The sequence below is a fragment of the Protomyctophum parallelum genome (assembly GCF_964188405.1).
Source record: "Protomyctophum parallelum genome assembly, chromosome: 18".
NCBI classification, from domain to species: domain Eukaryota; kingdom Metazoa; phylum Chordata; class Actinopteri; order Myctophiformes; family Myctophidae; genus Protomyctophum; species Protomyctophum parallelum.
This window is the reverse complement of record NC_139716.1, coordinates 42273482-42295981: the sequence shown is the minus strand read 5'-3', so window position 1 is coordinate 42295981 and position 22500 is coordinate 42273482. Positions and strand designations below refer to the sequence as shown.

The window sequence follows — 22500 nt, the reverse complement described above, 5'->3', positions numbered from 1 at the left end:
CCAGCACGACTGGCTCCACGCGCTGGCTAAGGTGACACACACACACACACACACACCACGCACCCCACCAGCTGTTGTTGTAGTACGATAAAGGGGGAGGGGATGATATATATTTTGATTTTTTTGTGTGTGTGTTTTTTTTTTTTTATTGAGAAGGTTTCAGACGCAATTGTGTTTTGTAATAATAATCCAAATCTGCAAAGTAACTATAGTAAGTAAAGTTCTCAAATAATCGTAAGTGGAGTAAAAGTATGTGTCTCTGAGATGTAGTGGAGTAGAAGTAAAAGTATAGAGGGTATATGCGCGTGACATCATCAACATCATCGGGAACGCCTACTGAGTGGCAAAAAACTACTTTCTGGCCTTGACAGCCCAAGACATCCACACAGAAAAGTCCTATTTCATTGCATGAAATGACTTTAAACAACATTAAATTCACTTTGACACTCGATCTGCCATTCTACTGCATACCCCTAGCTCTATTGGAAATCTTACATTCCAACACTTCACAGTACTTATACCTGATCTTTTCCTGAAATGAAATGCATGTTTTTCCCTGCATGTTCTATTCACTGATTATCCTCACCTATTCTAAGTGTCCAGCAGAGGAACTCTATCTATCCAGAGACTCTGAATAGAATGAACACTATAACACCGTGGCAAATAAATGTCCCCCTTTTCCAACTGACCATGTTGTGAAGTTCTCAAACGGCACATCCGTACTGTACGCATGCACATAATATACACATTCACATGCACACACAGTCAAGCATGCTTGCACGCACGCACACACACACACACACACACACACACACACACACACACCCACTGACAGACAGACACATGTTCAAACCTCTATTTTGTTTTTGCACTCATGTTAAAAATAGTGTGTGTGTGTGTTTGTGCGCACACACACACACACACACACTCACATGCATGTGAAATGCATGACAACCAATCCATTTCATGTAATCCCTCATGCACTCACACGGGGCGGCGGTGGCTCAGGGGTAGAGTGCCTGGATGGTAACCGTAAGGTACGGTTGCCAGTTCGAACCCTGTGGGCTCCCCCCAGAGTTACTGTCGAAGTGTCCTTGAGCAAGACACTGAACCCCAAATTGCTCCCGATGTGCTAGTTGGTGCCTTGCATGGGTTTCCGCTGCCATCGGTGTATGAATGTGTGTGTGAATGGGTGAATGTAATGCACAATCTCTGTAAAGCGCCTTGGATAAAGGCGCTATATAAATGCACCATTTACCATTTACCACTACGCACGCACAGTTGCACACACGCACGCGCACACCGTCCACGCGGACACACAAGCTAGTCTGTACGGTAAATAAACACCCCCCCAGCACATGGAGCATGTGTCTCAGTCACACTGCGCGGCGGCACACTGCTTGTGCTTGATCCCACGGCCAGGGAGTCCAGATCATTCTTCCTGTGCGTGCTGACAGGAAGCTTTTATAACACCCCACATAAACCTGTCTCCCGTTCCCTGCTTTATCTCTTTAACACAATCTGACCTGAGTTCAGATTCACACGAGGTTTCCACCGGACACACACTGGTCCTGATGAACCCATTCTGACCTGAGATCAGATTCTAAAAAATGTCAGTCGTTCTTCGATTTTTCAAAAATAGCAGACCTACAAGCTCGTATCGCGCCACTCGGTGGCGCGATATGAGCTTGTAGGTCTGCTATTTTTAAATAGCTAAAGCATAACATGATGCTGACACCAAAATGGGTGCCCGGTCAGAATGGGTTAACACAATCCATGCTAGTCCTCTAGGGGAAATGGTGGTGCCAGTGCCAGAAAAATGTGTGAAAAAACTAAGACGAAGAAGAAGGGCCCCCTGACTAACCAGGAAGTGTATCCCCCCCCCATAGCAAGCCCCCAGAATGGCTAGTGGGCAACGTTGAAGTCGTCTCCCTACTGGTCAAAAACTGGTACTGCAGGCGAGCTGGACCCAGGTTTAAATGTATGAATGAATCGTGCCGTAGGACGTGATCGACACAGAGGTACCACAAGGACAGCACGAGGGGTACACTACTATATAGGAGCCAACCAATCATATCGACGCTCGAGGGGATACTAGGACAGGAGCCAACCAATCATATCAACGCTCGAGGAGGGGGTACTACCCGGAAGACTTTGTCGTTCTTCCGGGTGATTCAGAACGCCACTGAACAACTTCCATTGAAGTGAATAGCGGGGAGCGGGGCTGTCGCTCCTCAATCCGTTCTCTAGATATATTATAGCTCTAATGCCCCATATCTGTTATATAGCCCATTCTGACCGGGCACCCATTTTGTTAGCATCATGTTATGCTTTAGCTATTGAAAAATAGCAGATCTACAAGTTCATATCGCGCCACCGAGTGGCGCGATATGAGCTTGTAGGTCTGCTATTTTTTGAAAAATCGAAGAACGACTGACATTTTTAGAATCTGATCTCAGGTCAGAATGGGTTAATCAGACCAGTGTGTGTCCAGTGGAAACCTCGTATGAATCTGATCTCAGGTCAGAATGGGTTAATCAGACCAGTGTGTGTCCAGTGGAAACCTCGTATGAATCTGATCTCAGGTCAGAATGGGTTAATCAGACCAGTGTGTGTCCAGTGGAAACCTCGTATGAATCTGATCTCAGGACAGAATGGGTTATATATTATAGCTCTATGCCCCATTGTTGTTGTTGTTGTTGTTGTTGTTGTTGTTGTTGTTGCTGTTGTTGTTGTTGTTGTTGTTGTTGTTGTTGCTGTAAGAGGAACAGCATCGCCCGGAGGTAGCATCATCATGAAACCTTTAGTAATAATTATTTACCTACTGTACTGCCAGCGTTTTTAGTTTTACTCATCTTTCGATATGCACAGAATGTTCTCTTCTTTCCGCCGGAAAAACAAACAAACATTGTAGACTGTGACCTTTCCGTTCTTTAGTTATCGGCAGTTCAATACGGCTCATTTTCCCTCCAAAAAACACAATCTGGGAAAACAAATCAGAGCTGGAAGTAGAAACTCTTTCCTTGCGGAGACCTTAGCTGGGCTCCAAGGGTCACACTTCTTTGGTTTAATTTTGTGCCAACACCACCTGAGCACAGAGACGCTATTAGCCTGGCAGCGTAGTTAAGGGGTGAAATAAAGTATTTTAATATCACCCTCTGCGGGTGCTTTGAGAGAATTTTACCATTTTATATTCTTGTCCCGTTCGTGCAGATTTAAAGGCCAACAAAAGCCATGCGATTGTGGGTGGATTTGCCCCTGAGAGACTATAGCAATGTTCCCTCACTGGTCTCTCCGTTATCTGAACAGTGAACACTCATCTTTAATCAGACCAGTGTGTGTCCAGTGGAAACCTCGTATGAATCTGATCTCAGGTCAGAATGGGTTATACTGTACAGAGCAAAGTGGGGAAAGTTTGAATCCCTGATGTTACAGAATAGTAACTGCAACAAAAAGTTTCACTTTGGCTCATGAGGTCATTGTGGTTCAACTCCTGGTCTCTGTGATGGATTGTTGTGATGGATGGAAATATACTCACATGTTTTAAGTCCCATATTCAAAATGTACTTAGTATCAAAAATACCAAATACATTATATACAAAATATACTGCCAAAAGTGAGATTCATTGTGCCCATTGTGCTCGTTCAAAATGTATAAAAAAAAACAGCTGATCTATGGCCTCGGAATGCGTCACATCACATGACACATTGTGAGCTTGTAGATTGGCTATTTTCAAACGACCAAAGTGTATGTAATGAAAATCTACAATGTAACTAAAGTTTGCATGTGAGTTAAAAAAATGCAATATAAAGTATTGAAATGTTGTACACGTTGCGTGTGCGTGAATGCGTGAATGTAATGTAATGCACTGTATGTAAATGCTGTAAAGCACCTTGGATAAAGGCGCTATATAAATTAGGGGTGTCAAAAAAAATCGAATCGCGATTCCCGTTATGAACGATTCAAAATCGATTCATAATTTCCAAAAATATTTTTAGATTTTATTTCTGGTTAGTTACAGGAGTTTTCACTACATGGTGTTTATAATATGAAATGTAAGCTCACCCTAACCCTCACCCTTACAGTAAACATCATGTCTTCAGTCATTTTCAAGTTAATCACTTCAGTTGGCTGGAGTAGATTGTGACGAAATCCTATGTATTGAATCAAGAATCATTTTGAATAGAGAATAGTTTCGAATCTGGAAAAAAAATCTTTTGAATAAAAAAGAAAATCGTTTTTGGAGAATCGAGAATCGTAGAATCGAAAAAAACGATTTTGAATCGAATCGTGACCCCAAGAATCGGAAACGAATCGAATCGTGGGACACCCAAAGATTCACAGCCCTAATATAAATGCACCATTTACAATACTTTACTAATATTACACACCCACTCTCTGTGTATAATCTCTGTGTCCGGCGCACTGCTCCACAGTGCTTCGTCCCGTGCAGAGTGGAGCGAACGCTGCTGCGGAGGAGAGACGGCGAGCTGCTGATCGGCAGACTCCACTACAGGGAAGGCCACGACCTCTACCACTGGAGGGTGGGCTGGTTCTCTCTGGGAGGGTCCCGCCTGCTCTTCAGCCCGGGGGGGGACGGAGAGAGAGGAGGAGAGGGGTCGGGGGGGGGAGAGCTGCGCCTCAAGCAGCTACAAGAGCTAAGTGAGTACATGAACGTATGAAGCGTATACAAGGGGGAAAGGGGTGGGTGGTGTTGGGGGCGAGTTTCGATAGTATACCCATAACTTTCATTTGCCCTAAAAATAAAACAAAGTTCCAGGGGCCACAAGGGGGCGCCCGCCGGCCGCCAGTTAAAGAATGTACATTCCTCACAGAAACCCTTCAGTACAGTTTGTTTCTACAGTTATTACCTGCAAATGAAAGACATGATTACAATACTAGACATGCACTAAATGGTCACTTTACTTTTCCTCTGCCCAAAACCAAAGCACTTAAGAAAAGTACAGAGCCATTGCATACTGGCGTGTGCTGTGCTCCCCCCACATTATTTTGACTCTCACAAGAAATAGACCTACATTTTATTTCAAAAGGAAACTCAAGGCAGCAATAATCAGAAAGGAAATTATATTAAATTAGGTTCTTATTATATTTTTCGGACTGACAAATCTGTTTTTCTTTTAATTTTACTGTTATAAATTTCGTTTTTTAGGTTTGTGTGTTTGTTCAGAAACATGGCTCATGCTGTACTGTATTTTATGATTTGTATTGTGATGTCATTTTTGCCTGGACCCCAGGAAGAATAGTCTCCACTACGGTGTAGACTAATGGGGATCCTTAATAAACTAAACTAAACTAAACTCTTCACATTCTGAAGAAGGTCTTGATAAAAAAGATCAACAAAGTGGTAGGACGCATGCCATTCATTCCCAAGGACAGAGATTTTGGGAGTGCTCATTTCGGTTCGCTCAAAATCGTGCGTATAATGTGCAAAGTCTTGTAGAATCCATGCCTTTTGAAAAACCACTTGAGAACAGAAGAGGGTATAGACTCCCTGACAAGCGAGGCCTTGAGGCTCGCGAGGCGCGTCCGAGCAAGCTGCCATCCAGGCAAAGCCAATGCCCACGGCGGGCAGTCGGAGGAAGGCCTCGCGCATCACTGAGCGTGCCGTCCGAGTTTGGCAAGCCGCCGCGGTGTGGACAGAGTAGCTTATGAAGTGAACCAAAATGAGCTGCAGGGGGGCGGGCACAGGGTTTGTCCTATAGACCGATTCCGTACCGGTTTCATGGTCGCAGCCTACGTATTTCCTGTAGGCGGACTCGACGTAGCTGCGGGGGTAAAACCCTCACCAGGCGCACCTCTTCCACTACAGTGAACGGCAGAGTGACTGATGTTAGTTTGCCTCAAACTTTACTCCTTTACCTGCTTTTTTTACTAACACTAACATTACAAAGATGCCCAGAACATCGAGATGAACCTGTGTAGTTTATGGCTGCTCCAACAGTAGTGGCAACATAACAAATAAAATAAAAACGGAATGTCTAATATCCACCGCGTTGGCGGGGACCAGAGCCATTGAGCAATGGTTGAGACAAAGCAGTGAAAGATACATAACGCCAGTCTTACCCAATACCAAATATTTCTGTTTTATTAACACAAGGCTGCTGTACTTTATACCTCATACTTTAAATGCTTAGTATGAGGTATAAAATACAGCAGCCTTGTGTTCATAAAACAGAAAGATTGGGTATTGGGTAAGACTGAAATTATGTATCTTGCAGGATTCTTCACTGCTTTGTCTCAACCATTACTCAATGGCTCTGGTCTCAGCCATCGCGGTGGATATTAGACATTCCGTTTTATTTTATTTGTTATGTTGCCACTACTGTTGGAGCAGCCATAAACTACACAGGTTCATCTCGATGTTCTGGGCATCTTTGTAATGTTAGTGTTAGTAAAAAAGCAGGTAAAGGAGTAAAGTTTGAGGCAAACTAACATCAGTCACTCTGCCGTTCACTGTAGTGGAAGAGGTGCGTCTGGTGAGGGTTTTACTCCCGCAGCTATGTCGAGTCCGCCTACAGGAAATACGTAGGCTGCGACCATGAAACCGGTACGGAATCGGTCTATAGGGATATACGTTGCATGGAATTTATTTTCCGATAATAATATTTGTATTTGTTTTGTTTTTTTTGCAGCCGTTGAAATCATAACAATAATCTGTATCCACCGCCATCCTTACATCCATACAGTACTCTTCCTCAGGTCTGGTTATTGTTGATATAGACAGATATATAATATAGCAACATTCGGCCTGCAGTCCTAAATGGAATAAATGAATCCGTGTTGGTCCAGTTAAGACAATTGTGTTCTCTAATCCGTGGCGATGTATTATGCAGGCTTATCGTCTGAATGTCCTCCGATTAACACACCGCCAACCATACGCAGGTGCAACACACACTTCAAACACAGCGTCTGGGCTGCAGTCTGGGGGCCGGCTTCCTGTCGCTTTAGTTTCCCTATGCAAGCAAGGGGATTAATATTGTCCCCCATTCAGCCGGTCTTTACAGAACATCCACTGAAGGAAATTGCACTGAATGAGTTCAAAGACGATACTCTTATCTTGCTTGAAAACCTGTTATTTCAAATAGTCGTTAAAGGACGGGAGGACTGATTTGAGCACTGCGACAGGTTATAATGATTATCCTGCAGTATCTGTCATTTTGTCCGCCTTCTCTTTCCCCTCTCTCTGCTTCCAGATATTTTGTGAGGCAGGCAGACGTCTTGACACAGACGTTTACAAAAGAGACAGTCTGAGCCCTCGGGCAGCCATCTTGTTGTGTGACGCTGCAGCCTGGTAGTAGAGGAAGCACTGCATGTTTTAACACAGTATAGGTTCATTTTGAATGACTAGTTAATTAATCACTTAGATATACTAGACCGGAGTCCACCAGGGTTCTATACTAGGCCCCCTAATTGTATCCCTCTAAAGCTAATCTCCAAATAGCAAATCTACAAGATGCCAGGGTCCCTGTGGTGACTCTCTCTCCCCGCCACGGAGGCGCTCTTCATGCGGCGGTGTTGCAGCCAAGTAAATGACAGTTAATCCCATGTCACACAGACTGCGTCTCCTACAGGATAACCCGGCGACGTTCCAGAATGTAATGTCACCTCACAAAAGACCCAGAGTCCCCCTCTGGCGCCCAAAGGGGCCGTGCCAGCTGTGACAAGCGTGGTTTTCAAAATGCCATAAAATGTATACTGTAGTGCAGGGGTATTTAAAAACAGAATAAGGCTGTAGAAGAAGAGCGTATGATGGTTTTCAGCATGTGACACACCGTCATACAGCCAAGTATAAACCGAGTGAACGAGTGCAGACAGGTGCATGCAATGGACCAATCAGGAAGTCAACCAGGCATCACCGATACAGAGCCGTGGCCAATAGAAAGTCCTCAAACAGTGACTGTGACTCTAGTGGTTCTCAAAAACTTTTTCATTTCCATAACTCTGAGAGTTACAGACCTTAAAGGTCCTTTCGGATCCCCCTCAAGGAACCCGGAGGGTCCCTGGACCCCACTTTGAGAAGGAATATGTACAGTCAGTAAGTACCTGAGAATACAAAGAGGTCCATTAAGGCACTCTGCTACAGTCAAGTAAAAAAAAGCCTTTATTAAAGCGACATGGCAAAGAGCATTAAAAAGTCAGACCTACGTGTTTCGGCTATCCAAGCCTTCGTCAGGGTGCCAGGGACCTACATATTATGAATACCAAGTCAATCAAACATCATCACTCAGAGTCATAAATATTGACCATTTTATTTATACAGTTTTAGTCAAATAACTCACAAATAGATTTTTGTAGCCCTTCGCCGTTAATTTATATTTTTTATGGAGGGACAGACAGTTAGGCGACAGGAAATGAGGAGAGAGACAGGGGGGGTGACATGCAGTAAAGGCTGTCGGGGATCGGGAGTCGAACCCGCGGCGGCACACTGCCAGACTGGATTACCAGCCAAGGTGCCTGGACCGCTGAGCCACGGCCCAGCTATAGGCCAATAGATTGAAAGTTAACCAATATTTGCATTTATATAAAGTATTTAACCCATTCTGAACGGGCACCCATTTTGGTGTCAGCATCATGTTATGCTTTAGCTATTGAAAAATAGCAGATCTACAAGCTCATATCGCGCCACCGAGTGGCGCGATACGAGCTTGTAGGTCTGCTATTTTTGAAAAATCAAAGAGCGACTGACATTTTTAGAATCTGATCTCAGGTCAGAATGGGTTCATCAGACCAGTGTGTGTCCGGCGGAAACCTCGTATGAATCTGATCTCAGGTCAGAATGGGATAAAGAATGCATGTGCTGCTGGCCCCATGAAACATAGTTGAAGGAGGATGGATTTACGATGCTCAGGCAGTGTTGAGGCATCGCTGTTCAGTCTGGACTCAGGAGACACCCTCTGGCAGCTTATCTTGCGTGGATGGAGGTTGGGGAGGCTAATTCATAGTTCCATGAAGTGTCTTCATAACACCGCGGTCCACTAAAAGGGTTTAATTTCTCCTGCCAAAACCATCACCGTTGTAATAAATAAATAAATCAAAGTTATAATGTCTCTTAGACTTAGAGGACTGCAGCATCCAATGACAAGGCTACAAGGCCACAGAGTGATCTTTTTTTTTAACCCATTCTGACCTGAGATCAGATTCTAAAAATGTCTATTACATCCTGACAGTTTCATTATTAACCCATTCTGACCTGAGATCAGATTCTAAAAGCGTCTTCGATTTTTCAAAAATAGCAGATCTACAAGCTCGTATCGCGCCACTCGGTGGCGCGATATGAGCTTGTAGATCTGCTATTTTTCAATAGCTAAAGCATAACATGATGCCAACACCAAAATGGGTGCCCGGTCAGAATGGCTTAATCCCGTAAACATAACACAAACATGAAACAAATACAAACATAATTCCTCCTGATCTGAGAGGTGGATAAAAGAGGATTTCAATTTGTTTCTTCAAACAACCACAAAAAGTTCCTTTAACTGATAACACTCTCTGCTCCCCTCCCCCCCCCCCCCCCCCCCTACACCAGTCTAGATCACGATGAAATGCCCTTGAAAATCTGCTACACTAAACACTTTGGCAGCAGCAGAGATGATTAATTGTTTACGGACACCTTGCTTGGTGAGATGTAGCAGAGACTTTCTAGTTATAACATTAATTATAACTCCTCCTGTGTGTTCCAGTGTTAACAAGGATGTCTGCCATGCCTTGAGCGCCACGCAGGCTTAGCAACTTTGTCGGCTTCAAATTTTCCTGCCAGAGCCGATTTATCGCGAAACACAAAGCAACATGTTTATATGCGAAAGGGCGGTGCATACGCTTGCAGGGGGTTTGGTATGACGAAAACATTGACCGTTTATGGAGATTGTGTGTTGTACAGTAGAACAGTTTGTAATGTGGGGTCATGTGCATGCGTCATGCAGGCCTGTCTGTTAAACTACAATGAAAACAGGCAACACAGTGAAAACAGTGACATCTGCTGGCAAATCCCATTGACATATATGGGATTTGCAGGGTCTTACATCACTTACTGCCGGCAAATCAGAGCACCTGTTTGAGCCAGAAAACCCCAGATCACAGAAAATCTACTGAATGTTAAAAGTTCATGTTTTTTGGGTGCAATTGAGATTAGAAAACCTAAAAAAAAACAAGAACAATTCCAAAACCTTTTTTTTAATGTCACAATCCCTTTAATTAATTCATTATTCTGCCAACGCCGCCTGTGTTTTTCAGTGTTTTTTACCTTGTTTTGTCGACCCACGGGACCCACAGCGTGTTTACGACGTAAACAAAGGCTGTGTGTGTGGGGGGGGGGGGGGGTGGACGGATTCGGTACGACGTAAACAAAGGCTGTGTGGCAGGGTGGACGGATTCGGTACGACGTAAACAAAGGCTGTGTGGCAGGGTGGACGGATTCGGTACGACGTAAACAAAGGCTGTGTGGCGCGGTGGACGGATTCGGTACATTGCAATAATAATGTGTGCGTGTCACGAAACCCCCCCAAGACACACCTGGACACAGCACACCGTCAAGGGAGCCACTGGTGTATTGCTTGCCCGGGATTCGAGCTCGGGTCTCCCGCGTGAAAGTCCAATATCTTAACCACTAGACCAGGGGTCCTCAACTAGAAATTATGAAGGTCCACAAATATGTTTTTGAATAAGACCGAGGTCCGGTCCCATGCGCGGCGTCCATCGGAGAGCGGGGCTCTATGCCCGTTTAGTATGGTCAAGCCAAGCTTAAATCAGATCCCCTTCCAACCAACCAATAATGGGGTGCAGAGTGCAGGCCTGGAGTGGAACTCCAAATCCAAATCACACTGCGCGCCATAATTTTGGGGGCCCTTGGGGGACATTTTGGGGGCCTTTGCAGCAATTTCACATGAGAAATGTACCATCTGATGTTATTTATATTATTAACCTCTTCCCTCCATTAACATAAGACACACAATGTAGTTGTGCTGCAGCAACACTGCCTGAATTGAATTGAAATTGACTGTGGCTGGCCTGGCCTGAGCTTAGGAGAGATTTGTTTTTGCCTAGGGTCCGCAGAGAGGTGGTCCGCGGTCCGGTCGTGGACCGCGGTCCGCCAGTTGAGTACCCCTGCACTAGACCAAAGCGATATCCCTACATAAGATATTAGATATTATTCCGCTACACTCACCCCCCCTTTTGACCTCCTCCCCACAGGGAAACCCGCCTAACGCCCAGAATTCAAACCCGGGTCTCCCGTGTGAAAGTCCGGTTTCTTAACCACTAGACCAAAGGGATATCCCTATGGACCAGGGCAGGGGGTATATTAGACTTCTGAGGCCCTCAGGCTGAGGCTCTGAGCCACTCTGTGCACAGCGTTTATTGTCCTGATGCCGTGTTCATGTTCTGTCACCCAGCTGTGTCCACACATACGGAGGGCGAGGACAAGATCCAAGTGTTGCTGATGGTCGAAGGCGGAAGGTAGGCGACTCCTGTGATGGTTGTTAACCCAATGAGACCAGATTCTACAAATGTCTTCTAAATCACGCCAGTTTTCTGAAGAAAAAAAAAAGTGGTTCAGTGGTTCTCAAACTATCTTATGTCAAGGACCCCAGCAATTATTTGGCCGCCCAGGGCCGTTCCAGGGACCCCCCCCCCCCCCAGAAGCAAATAGTTGAGTTAAAAACGTTCACTGTGAAAGAATATATTATTGTATTCAAAGATGTTCACACATGTTTCACGATTCTTTCAAAAAATAGCAGATCTACATACTCATAGCACGGCATTGACTGCCGTGCTATGACCTTTTATATCTGCTATTTTCCCAATAGCTTTAAAAGTATAAAGTAATGGTTGAAGTGGTTAAACTCTTAACGTGACATAGATGCATATACCAGGTCTCAATGGGTTAAAAAGGAGAATAGAATGCGTGTACAGCTCGCCAATGTGACACAGTAACATCAATAAGTGCAGAGGACAGTATTTTCCATTAGCCGTGCTTAGCTGTGCTTTCATGACGGAGGGCCTTGTTAGCCAGTGTGTTGTGTTGCCTCACCTGCGCTATAAAGCACATGATTTACTGTAACTGAAGTCTGATCCTGGACCAGCTGCTCTTAGTCCTTGAGACGAGGCGGGCTGGGGCCACATGTCTGAGCATCTGAGCTTTTATACACAGGCCAAGTTCACATAAAGCGCTTTCTTTCCCTGTTATTGTAGCACAATAATGCACATGTTGTGTTCCCTAATTGCTTTCGGCTGTTCAAATCAAGTTGTGTCTCATCTTCTAAAACAAGACTTGCTTGAGTCTCGAGTAATGGTGTGTGCATGGCCTCCCTTTAAAAAAAAGCTTGCAGACAGTTAAGCTTAAGTTAATTATCAGTTATCAGGCTGGTAGCCTCGATACCCAGGCTTTCATTTCGTCTGCGCGAAAGATGAAAGCCTGGAAAAAGCCGTGGGCTGAACCAGTCTAAAAGTGGGAGTCAACCCTTCCGGGTGGGCGTCGCTCTAAATGATGTGACGTAGCGCTGCACTAGGGGGGAGAGGAGGGGCCGGGGGTGACGGACAGATCGATGAGATCCAATCAGGGTGCGCGCATTTCTGAGGCGCGACCCGCCCCTCTAGACCAGAAATGTCTCTGCTTAGGTCAGGCTATCAGGCTGGCAACTGGCTTGAATTCCCAAATTATGTCCTACATTTCTTCCCATGCACCTCAACCATTACAAAAATAAAATTCCAAAAAGGTAGCACATCCAAAAATTTAATAAATGGCGGACAAAGTACTCACATTTCCATTTCTTTTTTTTCCTTTTTTTTTTAAGATATTTTTTTTGCGGCTTACGCCTTTTATTGATTTTTGAAGGGACAGATAGTAGGCTGACAGGAAACGGGAGAGAGAGATGGGGGGATAACATGCAGTAAAGGCCGTGTCGGGTCCGTGAGTCGAACCCGCGGCACACTGCGACTGGATTACCAGTCCGGTGCCCAGACCGTTACGCTACGGCCTGGGCCACATTTCCATTTCTTTATTGTCTCACACACCAAAAAGGAACGCTTACTGTACGTGTTTCGGTGCTTCATCAGAGCTTTCACATCAAGTGAATTCAAGTCGATTTATACAAGTCAATCAACAAGGTCCAATCACAAACTGATTTGAATAAGCATTGAGGCCCTATAAATAATGTTCTTAACAGTTAAGTTTGTTTATTTTGGTTATTGAAAGAGGAAAAACAGATTAACCCATTCTGAACGGGCACCCATTTTGGTGTTAGCATCGTGTTATGCTTTAGCTATTGAAAAATAGCAGATCTACAAGCTCATATCGCGCCACCGAGTGGCGCGATACGAGCTTGTAGGTCTGCTATTTTTGTAAAAATCGAAGAACGACTGACATTTTTAGAATCTGATCTCAGGTCAGAATGGGTTAATCAGACCAGTGTGTGTCCAGTGAATCTCGTATGAATCTGATCGTATGAATCTGATCTCAGGTCAGAATGGGTTAATACATTGCCTGCATTTGTTATCTTTTATTGTGCCTACCCTTCTGTACCCATCTAGTTAATTGTTTATGTTTAATGGGAAAGTGTAAGTCCATATGGTCTGGGCTTCCTTAGAAGCGGACCAGTGGTTTTCAACCAGTGGTCCGGGGACCACCAGTGGTCATTGAGGGGGTTCCAGGTGGTCCCCAGCTAAATGATGGAGAGTTGGTAATCAAATGGACCCTTATTAGAACTAAGTCTTGAGAGTGTACGGGTTAATTTAGTTTAATTTTACACTCTCAAGAGGTACATTATTGTTAAACATCTGCATTACTTTAATTTACTTTAATTACTTGCTATTTGGATCAACGTTTGCCTGTTCTCTCTTTAATGGTACCAACATCAATACAGCATGGAATTGTGGACAAAATGTTATCCAAACGACAACAAAATATTCTTTCGTTTTAGGGTCTGAGAGGCTAAAATGTCATCAAAACGGTGGTCCGTCGTGGCTCAAATGCCCCCAAAACATACTGGGTTGAGAACCACTGATTTAGAGAACATACATTTTGAAGCCCTCAATTGGCTCTAATCTAACGCTGTGTCTCCCGTGCTCGTATAGGACCGTGTACATCCACGGTTTCAACCGCTTGGACTTTGCGCTGTGGCACTCTGCCATCGCGCTGGCCTCCGGCACCGACGGCCGGGCTCTGGGGAACCAGCAGCTGAACAAGAACGGCGTCCCCATCGTCGTGGACAGCTGCATGGCGTTTGTCACGCAGTACGGTGAGTGCATGACACTGATTGCGAACGCAGTGAGCACTAACTATGAGACCCTGCAGATCATGTCTGTGTGTGTGTGTGTCTGTCTGTCTGTCCCGCTGTTACACCACCCGCCCGCCACCAGAGGGCGCAGCTGTATCACACAAAACACACACACGCACGCACGCACACACACACACACACACACACACACACACACACACACACACACACACCTTAACTTAACAAAAACGTAACTTAAAAAAAAACTTAACTTAAAATGAAAAAGAAAAAACTTAACTTAAAAAAAACTTTTAAAACACTTAACTTAAAAAAAAACTTAACTTAAAAATAAAATCTTAAAAAAAACACAAAAAATAGAACTTTAAAAAGAAAACCTTAAAAAAGTATGTAATTTATTCTAATTGTTGTTATTGCCATTTATGAGCTGCGTTCGCTTCCCGCGTTTGCGCGTCTTACTTGTAGGTAAATTAGGTTGTGTGTGTGTGTGTGTGTGTGTGTGTGTGTGTGTGTGTGTGTGTGTGTGTGTGTGTGTGCGTGTGCGTGTGCGTGTGCGTGTGCGTGTGTGTGTGTGTGTACGTCTTATAGGCAGACCTTGGTGTGGCTGCTGCTTCAATGTACTTTTCTTTTTTGAACGGGGCTCAAAAAGCTGTTCCCTGGCTATGTACGCTGTGGCATTATTTTATTCTCCACTGAATTTCATGTCCCTCCCGTTGTGTTGTGGGCAGAGTTTAAATGGAGTGTTTATAGACCTTGTCGATGGAGTTGTGTTGCTAGGGAACAGCTTAAGGTCCAAGTTTATTTCCTGTCAGCCACTGATATTCACATACACGGCGACAACAACAACAAAGAAAGACTCTGGGTCCCATTTAGAATGTTTATGTCGTCAAGTGTGAAAAGGTCTATGGCTTTATGGGATTTGGGGATAAAGCCTCAGAGGCAGAGAAAGAATACAGATATACGGTGGAGTTCTTTCTCCCACAGTGTGCCCCGGCTGGCTTACTTCACTTTGCTGTTTACATTTCCTTCTGTATTCTTTGGGCAAATGCCAGTCCCTGTTATTTAAATTGAACATGAGTTGTGACTGCTGTGCTCCAGTACGACTTCTACACAATCCATGAATACATTTGACACACTGTGACTTTATACAGGCCGGAAATGTATTTATTTATTTCAAACTCATGGTAATAAATGGCAACAACTTAAATAATGGAAATATCCATCTCTTTATTCATAATTGTTTGCTTACTATACGAACCGACCCACGTACTGTACATTCATGTGTCCATGTATCCTATCCACCCCTTCCAACTGAGCATCCATCCATCCATCCATCCATCCATCCATCCATCCATCCATCCATCCATCCATCCATCCATCCATGGTTTTCTAACTTTCACATTTAAGTTGACGATTGATTGTTACACAAATAATTGAGATTAAGGATTTATTTGTGTTTTTGGCATTGAACTCATAATCACAAATGCTCAGATTTGACATATGAAGACATTACTGAATCATTAAGCAATTTAATTTAAATGATGTAAAAAAATAAATAGCTGATCTACAAGCGTATAACAATAATAACCCATATATTTGGGTTTTCTATGCCTTTATATAGAGTGACATCATCATCAAACCCGGATGTTATGCAGGAATTCCTGCGGCAAAAAAACGACTTTCTGCCCTTAACAGCCCATACATACTGTACAAACACATACTGTACAAACATAATCTGATTGCATTCAAAGATGCTAAACAATGTTAAACTCACTTTGCCTGTCGCTTCGCCACTCGACTTTTCCATTCACTTTATGCATGCACATACCCTAGTCTATAGATAGGACAGTAGGCTGAAAACGGGAGGGAGGGAGGGAGGGAGGGAGGGAGAGAGAGAGAGAGAGAGAGAGAGAGAGAGAGAGAGAGAGAGAGAGAGAGAGACAGAGAGAGAGACAGAGACAGAGAGACAACACAGCAAAGGCCGTTAATTGTAACTGCGTTACAATTAATCTAAATAATTTCAACAAATTGATTAACCGAAGTTATTTTTGCCAGCCCTATAGTAATCATTGTGACAGGCCTACAGTATATATGTGACCAAATTTGACTGGGAGACTGCCATTGGATTTTTTTGAATTTTTGTTTTTTCATTTAATATCAAAGCAGGGAATCATAGCTTCAAATTGACATATTGGTTGTTCAGTTTGACCAGTTTTGGAGATATGGCTTATAGAGTAAATGTCTTGCAGAAAACAGCGAGTTGAGAAAACAGGCTTGAAATGTTCACTTTTGTGGTCTCTAACATTACAATAGCTACATGTTTAAGCATTTTTTTTCATATTTACATGTCAATTTCAGCTTTGACACTTATTTCAGACATGCTCTAGTATGTGAAGAGTCTGACTGTGCTATTAACTCATAAAAAAAAAAAAAAATAAAGCTGGAATGTGCGCGATGGCAGTCTCTCAGTCAAATCTGGTCACATATATACACTCTCTTCACCCACAGGTCTGTGCCAGGAGGGCGTGTACGAGAGGCCGGGGGACGCGGGCCGCGTGGCTCTGCTCCTGGCGGAGTTCGCCAGAGACGCGCGCAACGTGAAGCTCCGCCCCACGGAGCACCGCCTGGAGGACATCACGACCACCCTGAGCGGCTTCCTGGCCCAGGCAGAGGACGCCCTGCTCACCAAGGAGCTCTACCCCTACTGGCTGTCCGCCCTGGGTACAATTTACAATTTACAATTTAGGCATTTAGCAGACGCTCTTAATCCAGAGCGATTTACAATAATCAAGAACAAAAGCATGGGAATGCATCACAAAAGCATTTATCATAAAACATGCGTAAGCTAAGAAAGTAACAGTGGAATATCTATATTATGAGACTATACATATAAACTATATATATATATATATATATATATATATATATATATATATATATATATATATATACTACTATGCTATACATATGTACTATGGCGTGCTATGACTATATACAATGCAATTATAGTGCTGTCTACATAACATGCTATAAGTCTGTGTCAAATGCTATCTAAGTCTACAGAAATGCCATCTAAGGGGTTAGGGTAAGTGCTATGGGCCATGATGGAGTCTGAAAAGGTGGGTTTTCAGGCTACGGCGGAAGATTGGGAGTGATGCTGCAGTTCTGACTGCAATGGGAAGTGCATTCCACAGTTTTGGAGCGCGAGTGTGTGTGTGTGTGTGTGTGTGTGTGTGTGTGTGTGTGTGTGTGTGTGTGTGTGTGTGTGTGTGTGTGTGTGTGTGTGTGTGTGTGTGAGTGTGAGTGTGAGTGTGAGTGTGAGTGTGAGTGTGAGTGTGAGTGTGAGTGTGAGTGTGAGTGTGTGTGTGTGTGTGTGTGTGTGTGTGTGCGTGTGTGTGTTCTCATCTCACCTCTCGTTGCCGTGTTGTACGTAGATGAGAAGGACGAGAGGCAGAGAGTGAAGAAGTACTCTGCCTTCATCCAGAGTTTACCAAGGATAAACAGGACCACCTTAGAAGCCCTACTTCAGCATCTGTACAGGTACACACACACACACACACACACACACACACACACACACACACACACACACACACACACACACACACACACCCACACACACACACACACACACACACACACACACACACACACACACACACACACACACACACAGCACATCCATATTCCTTCTGTGCCTGCAGTAATTATATTGACTTTATTCATGCATATAAGGTATATATTACACTGGCAATGCATTTAGGTTCAGCGACCTGCGACCCCCGAACTCGACCCCTCGGCCACTTGCGTGCCAGTTGTTTTCCCCACCGCGGCTCTAACCAGGATCTAACTGCTGACCCTGACTTTGACCTTTCGACCCCCAGGTGGCCCTTTTCGGTAACGAGCTTCTGAAAATTGTCCCTCTGCAAAGTGACCTTTCCGCTCTGCTCCTCTTTCCTTGTGGGATTTGGACATAATGGCGTTGTTCGATTCATTATGCTCCTGGCGCACGCACACACACACGCACATACGCACGCACTAGTACACACACACACACACACACACACACACACACACACACTAGTACAGACCTGGGCATTATAAGGCCGTACAAGTTTGGCCCGTGAAAGATTACTTGATAATTTGAAAATATAACATACTTTCTAATTACCTTATGGGTGGACTAATACCGCATTCCTTTTATTTTGAAGCCCATTTATTCTCACAGTGCACGCAATCCGCACGTCAACTGTGCACGTGAATTGTGTGTGATTGAGAACCTGTCTTCCTCAAATCGCCGAAAATGTGGTCTCTTTGCTGTTGGGTTAGCTCCACTGACTCCTCGTCTCTGAGCTTTTCCTCCTCTTCATCAATGAGACGTGCCATGACTTTGTCATTGGCTTCCATGGTGAGTTTATTGAAGCTCTCTTTGAGTTGATCTTCTGACATGTCGTCGTGATTTCTGATTGCGAACGCAGTGATTGCGAACGCAGTGAGCACTAACTATGAGACCCTGCGGATCATGTCTGTCTGTCTGTGTGTCTGTCTGTCTGTCTGTCCCGCTGTTACACCACCCGCCCGCCACCAGAGGGCGCAGCTGTAGCACACAAAACACACACACGCACGCACGCACGCACTCACACACACACACACACACACACACACAACTTAACTTAAAAAAACTTAACTTAAAAAAAAACGTAACTTAAAATGAAAAAACTTAACTTCAAAAAAAACTTTAAAAACACTTAAAGGTAGATTCAGTGATTTCACTCAAAAAACCTTAGGTTTCGTTTTTGGCTGTGGGACCCAGCCTTTCGTCCAATCAGGATAGAGAGTCAAAAACGAAACCTAAGGTTTTTTGAACCCCAGGGGTTAACTGGGGACAGGGAGGAACTCCTTATATGGTCAGCACACTCTATAGTAGGGAGGATTATCACAACAAAAACAAAAATAAGTGATATTTGAATAAAGTGAAATCACTGAATATACCTTTAACTTCAAAAAACTTAAAAACACAAAAAAACTTAACTTATTTTTTTTTAAACACTTAACTTCAAAAAACTTAACTTAAAAATAAAATCTTAAAAAAACACAAAAAATAACTTTAAAAAGAAAACCTTAAAAAAGTATGTAATTTATTCTAATTGTTGTTATTGCCATTTACGAGCTGCGTTCGCTTCCCGCGTTTGCGCGTCTTACTTGTAGTTGTGATACTGTTTGCTATAGGTGTCCAAGCCACTTTTTGTCGATGGTGCTTAACTTCTGTGGTCACGTCTCGGCAGCCAGTCTTTATATATAGAGATATTTTGTTTGTTGGAAAATGTTATTGGGACTAAGCAATGACCTACAATGTGCATAATAATGGAAGCGTGTTTGAAAGCTGCATGTAGAACATGGTCAAGGTCGTGTTCCGTGACTCCCCAGCACCATCCCGTTAATTCAGCCATGAGATGCGCGCACGGAGCCACGGCAGAGACCCGTGATTAGCCAGCCTTATGCTAATGGCGCAGAATGTTTGAAGAAGACTTAATTGGCCTTTCTTTTCTTTTTCTGTCGAAGTTGGACCGAAGCCTAGAATCTCAAACGTACGTGTGTGTGTGTGTGTGTGTGTGTGTGTGTGTGTGTGCGTGTGTGTGTGTGTGTGTGTGTGTGTGTGTGTGTGTGTGTGTGTGTGTGTGTGTGTGTGTGTGTGTGTGTGTGTGTGTGTGTGTGTGTGTGTGTGTGTGTGTGTGTGTGTGTGTGTGTGTGTGCGTGCGTGCGTGCGTGCGTGCGTGCGTGCGTGTGCGTGTGTGTGTGTGTGCCAAATATATCGCTGATGTCGGGCAGAAACCTCTTATCTCCATATTCTAACATGTTGTGTTTGTTTTGTTAATTATCCCATTCTGACCTGAGATCAGATTCATACGAGGTTTCCGCCGGACACACACTGGTCTGATGAACCCATTCTGACCTGAGATCAGATTCTAAAAATGTCAGTCGTTCTTCGATTTTTTCAAAAATAGCAACACACTACTAGGTCATACTACAGCGTCACACAAAAGCAGATGTGCATTAAGCTTCGCGCCGCATTTGGAGCTCGTACGGCTGCTGCTGCTGCTTTTGCTCATTTTTTAATTTGAATCCTGAAAAGTACAGTAACAGCTTTGGACCTAATGAGGTTTCCACGCCAGAGAGAGGCCATAATAATCATGCTTTGCTTGTTTGTGCACGTGCGTGCGTTTGCGTGCACACACACACGCATAGTCACACACCTTCAATGTGTTTTGTGTCAGTGGTGGAAAGTACCTACAGTATGTACATGTACTTCAGTACTGCATTTAAGTATAGAAATAGAGGAATGGAATCGCTGCAGGGATCTGTTAGTGGCTCTTAGATAGGTGCTCTTTGGTGATACAGGTACAAGTAAGACGCGCAAACGCGGGAAGCGAACGCAGCTCGTAAATGGCAATAACAACAATTAGAATAAATTACATACTTTTTTAAGGTTTTCTTTTTAAAGTTCTATTTTTTGTGTTTTTTTAAGATTTTATTTTTAAGTTAAGTTTTTTGAAGTTAAGTGTTTTTTTTCTTTTTTTTTAAGTTAAGTTTTTTCTTTTTCATTTTAAGTTAAGTTTTTTTTTAAGTTAAGTTGTGTGTGTGTGTGTGTGTGTGTGTGTGTGTGTGTGTGTGTGTGTGTGTGTGTGTGTGTGCGTGCGTGCGTGCGTGCGTGTGTGTGTTTTGTGTGATACAGCTGCGCCCTCTGGTGGCGGGCGGGTGGTGTAACAGCGGGACAGACAGACACACAGACACACAGACATGATCTGCAGGGTCTCATAGTTAGTGCTTAATGCGTTCGCAAAAACCATATAGACTAAAGGTATCCTTCCTCCAAGTAGTACTGCTTGTCAAAATGTGAATTGCAGACTTGAAAAGAAAAGAATCCAAGGCACTCCGTCTTTAGGTGAAAATTTAAATAGTTTATGTGATGATGAGCTTAAGGCAAATAAATAACAGGACCTACGCGTTTCCACCAAAAGGTCTTCGTCAGGGTCTGTCTGCCAGCTTGCAGGCAGTATAAGTATTGCATTTAAGTATAATTTGATATTTGCGCTTTACTTTGGGTGTATGTCCAATTTCCAATACTTTTACTTCTACTCCACACTACATCTCAGAGGCAACTGAGTACTTTTACTATTTGAAAAGTTTAGTTAGCCTATACTAGCACATTCTGACCGGGCACCCATTTTGGTGTCAGCATCATGTTATGCTTTAGCTATTGAAAAATAGCAGATCTACAAGCTCATATCGCGCCACCGAGTGGCGCGATACGAGCTTGTAGGTCTGCTATTTTTTGAAAAATCGAAGAACGACTGACATTTTTAGAATCTGATCTCAGGTCAGAATGGGTTAATCAGACCAGTGTGTGTCCAGTGGAAACCTCGTATGAATCTGATCTCAGGTCAGAATGGGCTGTAGATTGTGATTGTCATTCCAAAGCTCCTCTCCTCTCCAGGATCCAGCAGTGCTCTCACCTCAACCAGATGTCCAGCGTCCGTCTGGCCTCGTCCTTCTCCTCCTGCCTGTTCCAGACGCGCGGACAGACCCCGCTGGAGGTCGCCGTGGTCCACGACCTCATCGCCAACTACGTCCCCCTCTTCGCCGTGAGTCATTTATTTTATAAATGGGACCATCATTTTCCAAAAAGAATATTATGACATTAGAAATTAGACTTTAAACTAAGTTAAACTGGAAGCAGAAAGTATTCATGACCATGTTTATTAAGGTAATACAGTCTAGGTGAAGTTGGGCCCAAATACATGGACTTCTATGGAGCTATGGGTTTTTCTGGGTCCAGTTTCAGGCTTCACAAAATATCTGTCTGACTGCCCCCCCTGGTCACACCTTGAGTAAGAAATGTCAAGTAACAAGCCCAAAATGACAAAGTCATGTTTTACCAGCTGGCACACACTCACTAGTGGGTTGTTGCTGCCTGCAATGCTATCCCATTGGCTGAGAGGTCGGCTAGAGGCAAAAAGTGTCTGGTTGCCTAGAGACGAGGCAGCCAAACAGAAAGATAGGTGACTATACGGCAGCCAATTGAATGATAAGTTGCCACTACCAACCTGAAAGACTTTTTCTGCCTTTTAATGATAGGTTGAAAGTAGACTGACGGGAAATGGGGAGAGAGTTCGAGGGAAGACACGCGGCAAAAGCCGTCAGGCTGGCTCAGCAGCCTATAGGTGCCCGGACCGTTGAGTTAACCGTCCG

General features: G+C 44.0%; 1 protein-coding gene across 1 annotated transcript in view; it reads left to right on the top strand.

The window, feature by feature from the left end:
* Window positions 1–22500, top strand: part of arap2 (ArfGAP with RhoGAP domain, ankyrin repeat and PH domain 2) — a gene marked incomplete at its 5' end in the record, with an annotated part of 101566 nt that overhangs the window by 45125 nt on the left and 33941 nt on the right. The window contains 7 exons of the mRNA XM_083789592.1: window positions 1–31; window positions 4438–4663; window positions 11410–11473; window positions 14090–14253; window positions 16759–16971; window positions 17685–17790; window positions 21746–21893. The exon at window positions 1–31 is cut by the window's left edge and continues 72 nt beyond it. Of these exons, the coding sequence (XP_083645718.1) occupies window positions 1–31; window positions 4438–4663; window positions 11410–11473; window positions 14090–14253; window positions 16759–16971; window positions 17685–17790; window positions 21746–21893 (952 nt within the window). The remainder of the gene's footprint in view (window positions 32–4437; window positions 4664–11409; window positions 11474–14089; window positions 14254–16758; window positions 16972–17684; window positions 17791–21745; window positions 21894–22500) is intronic.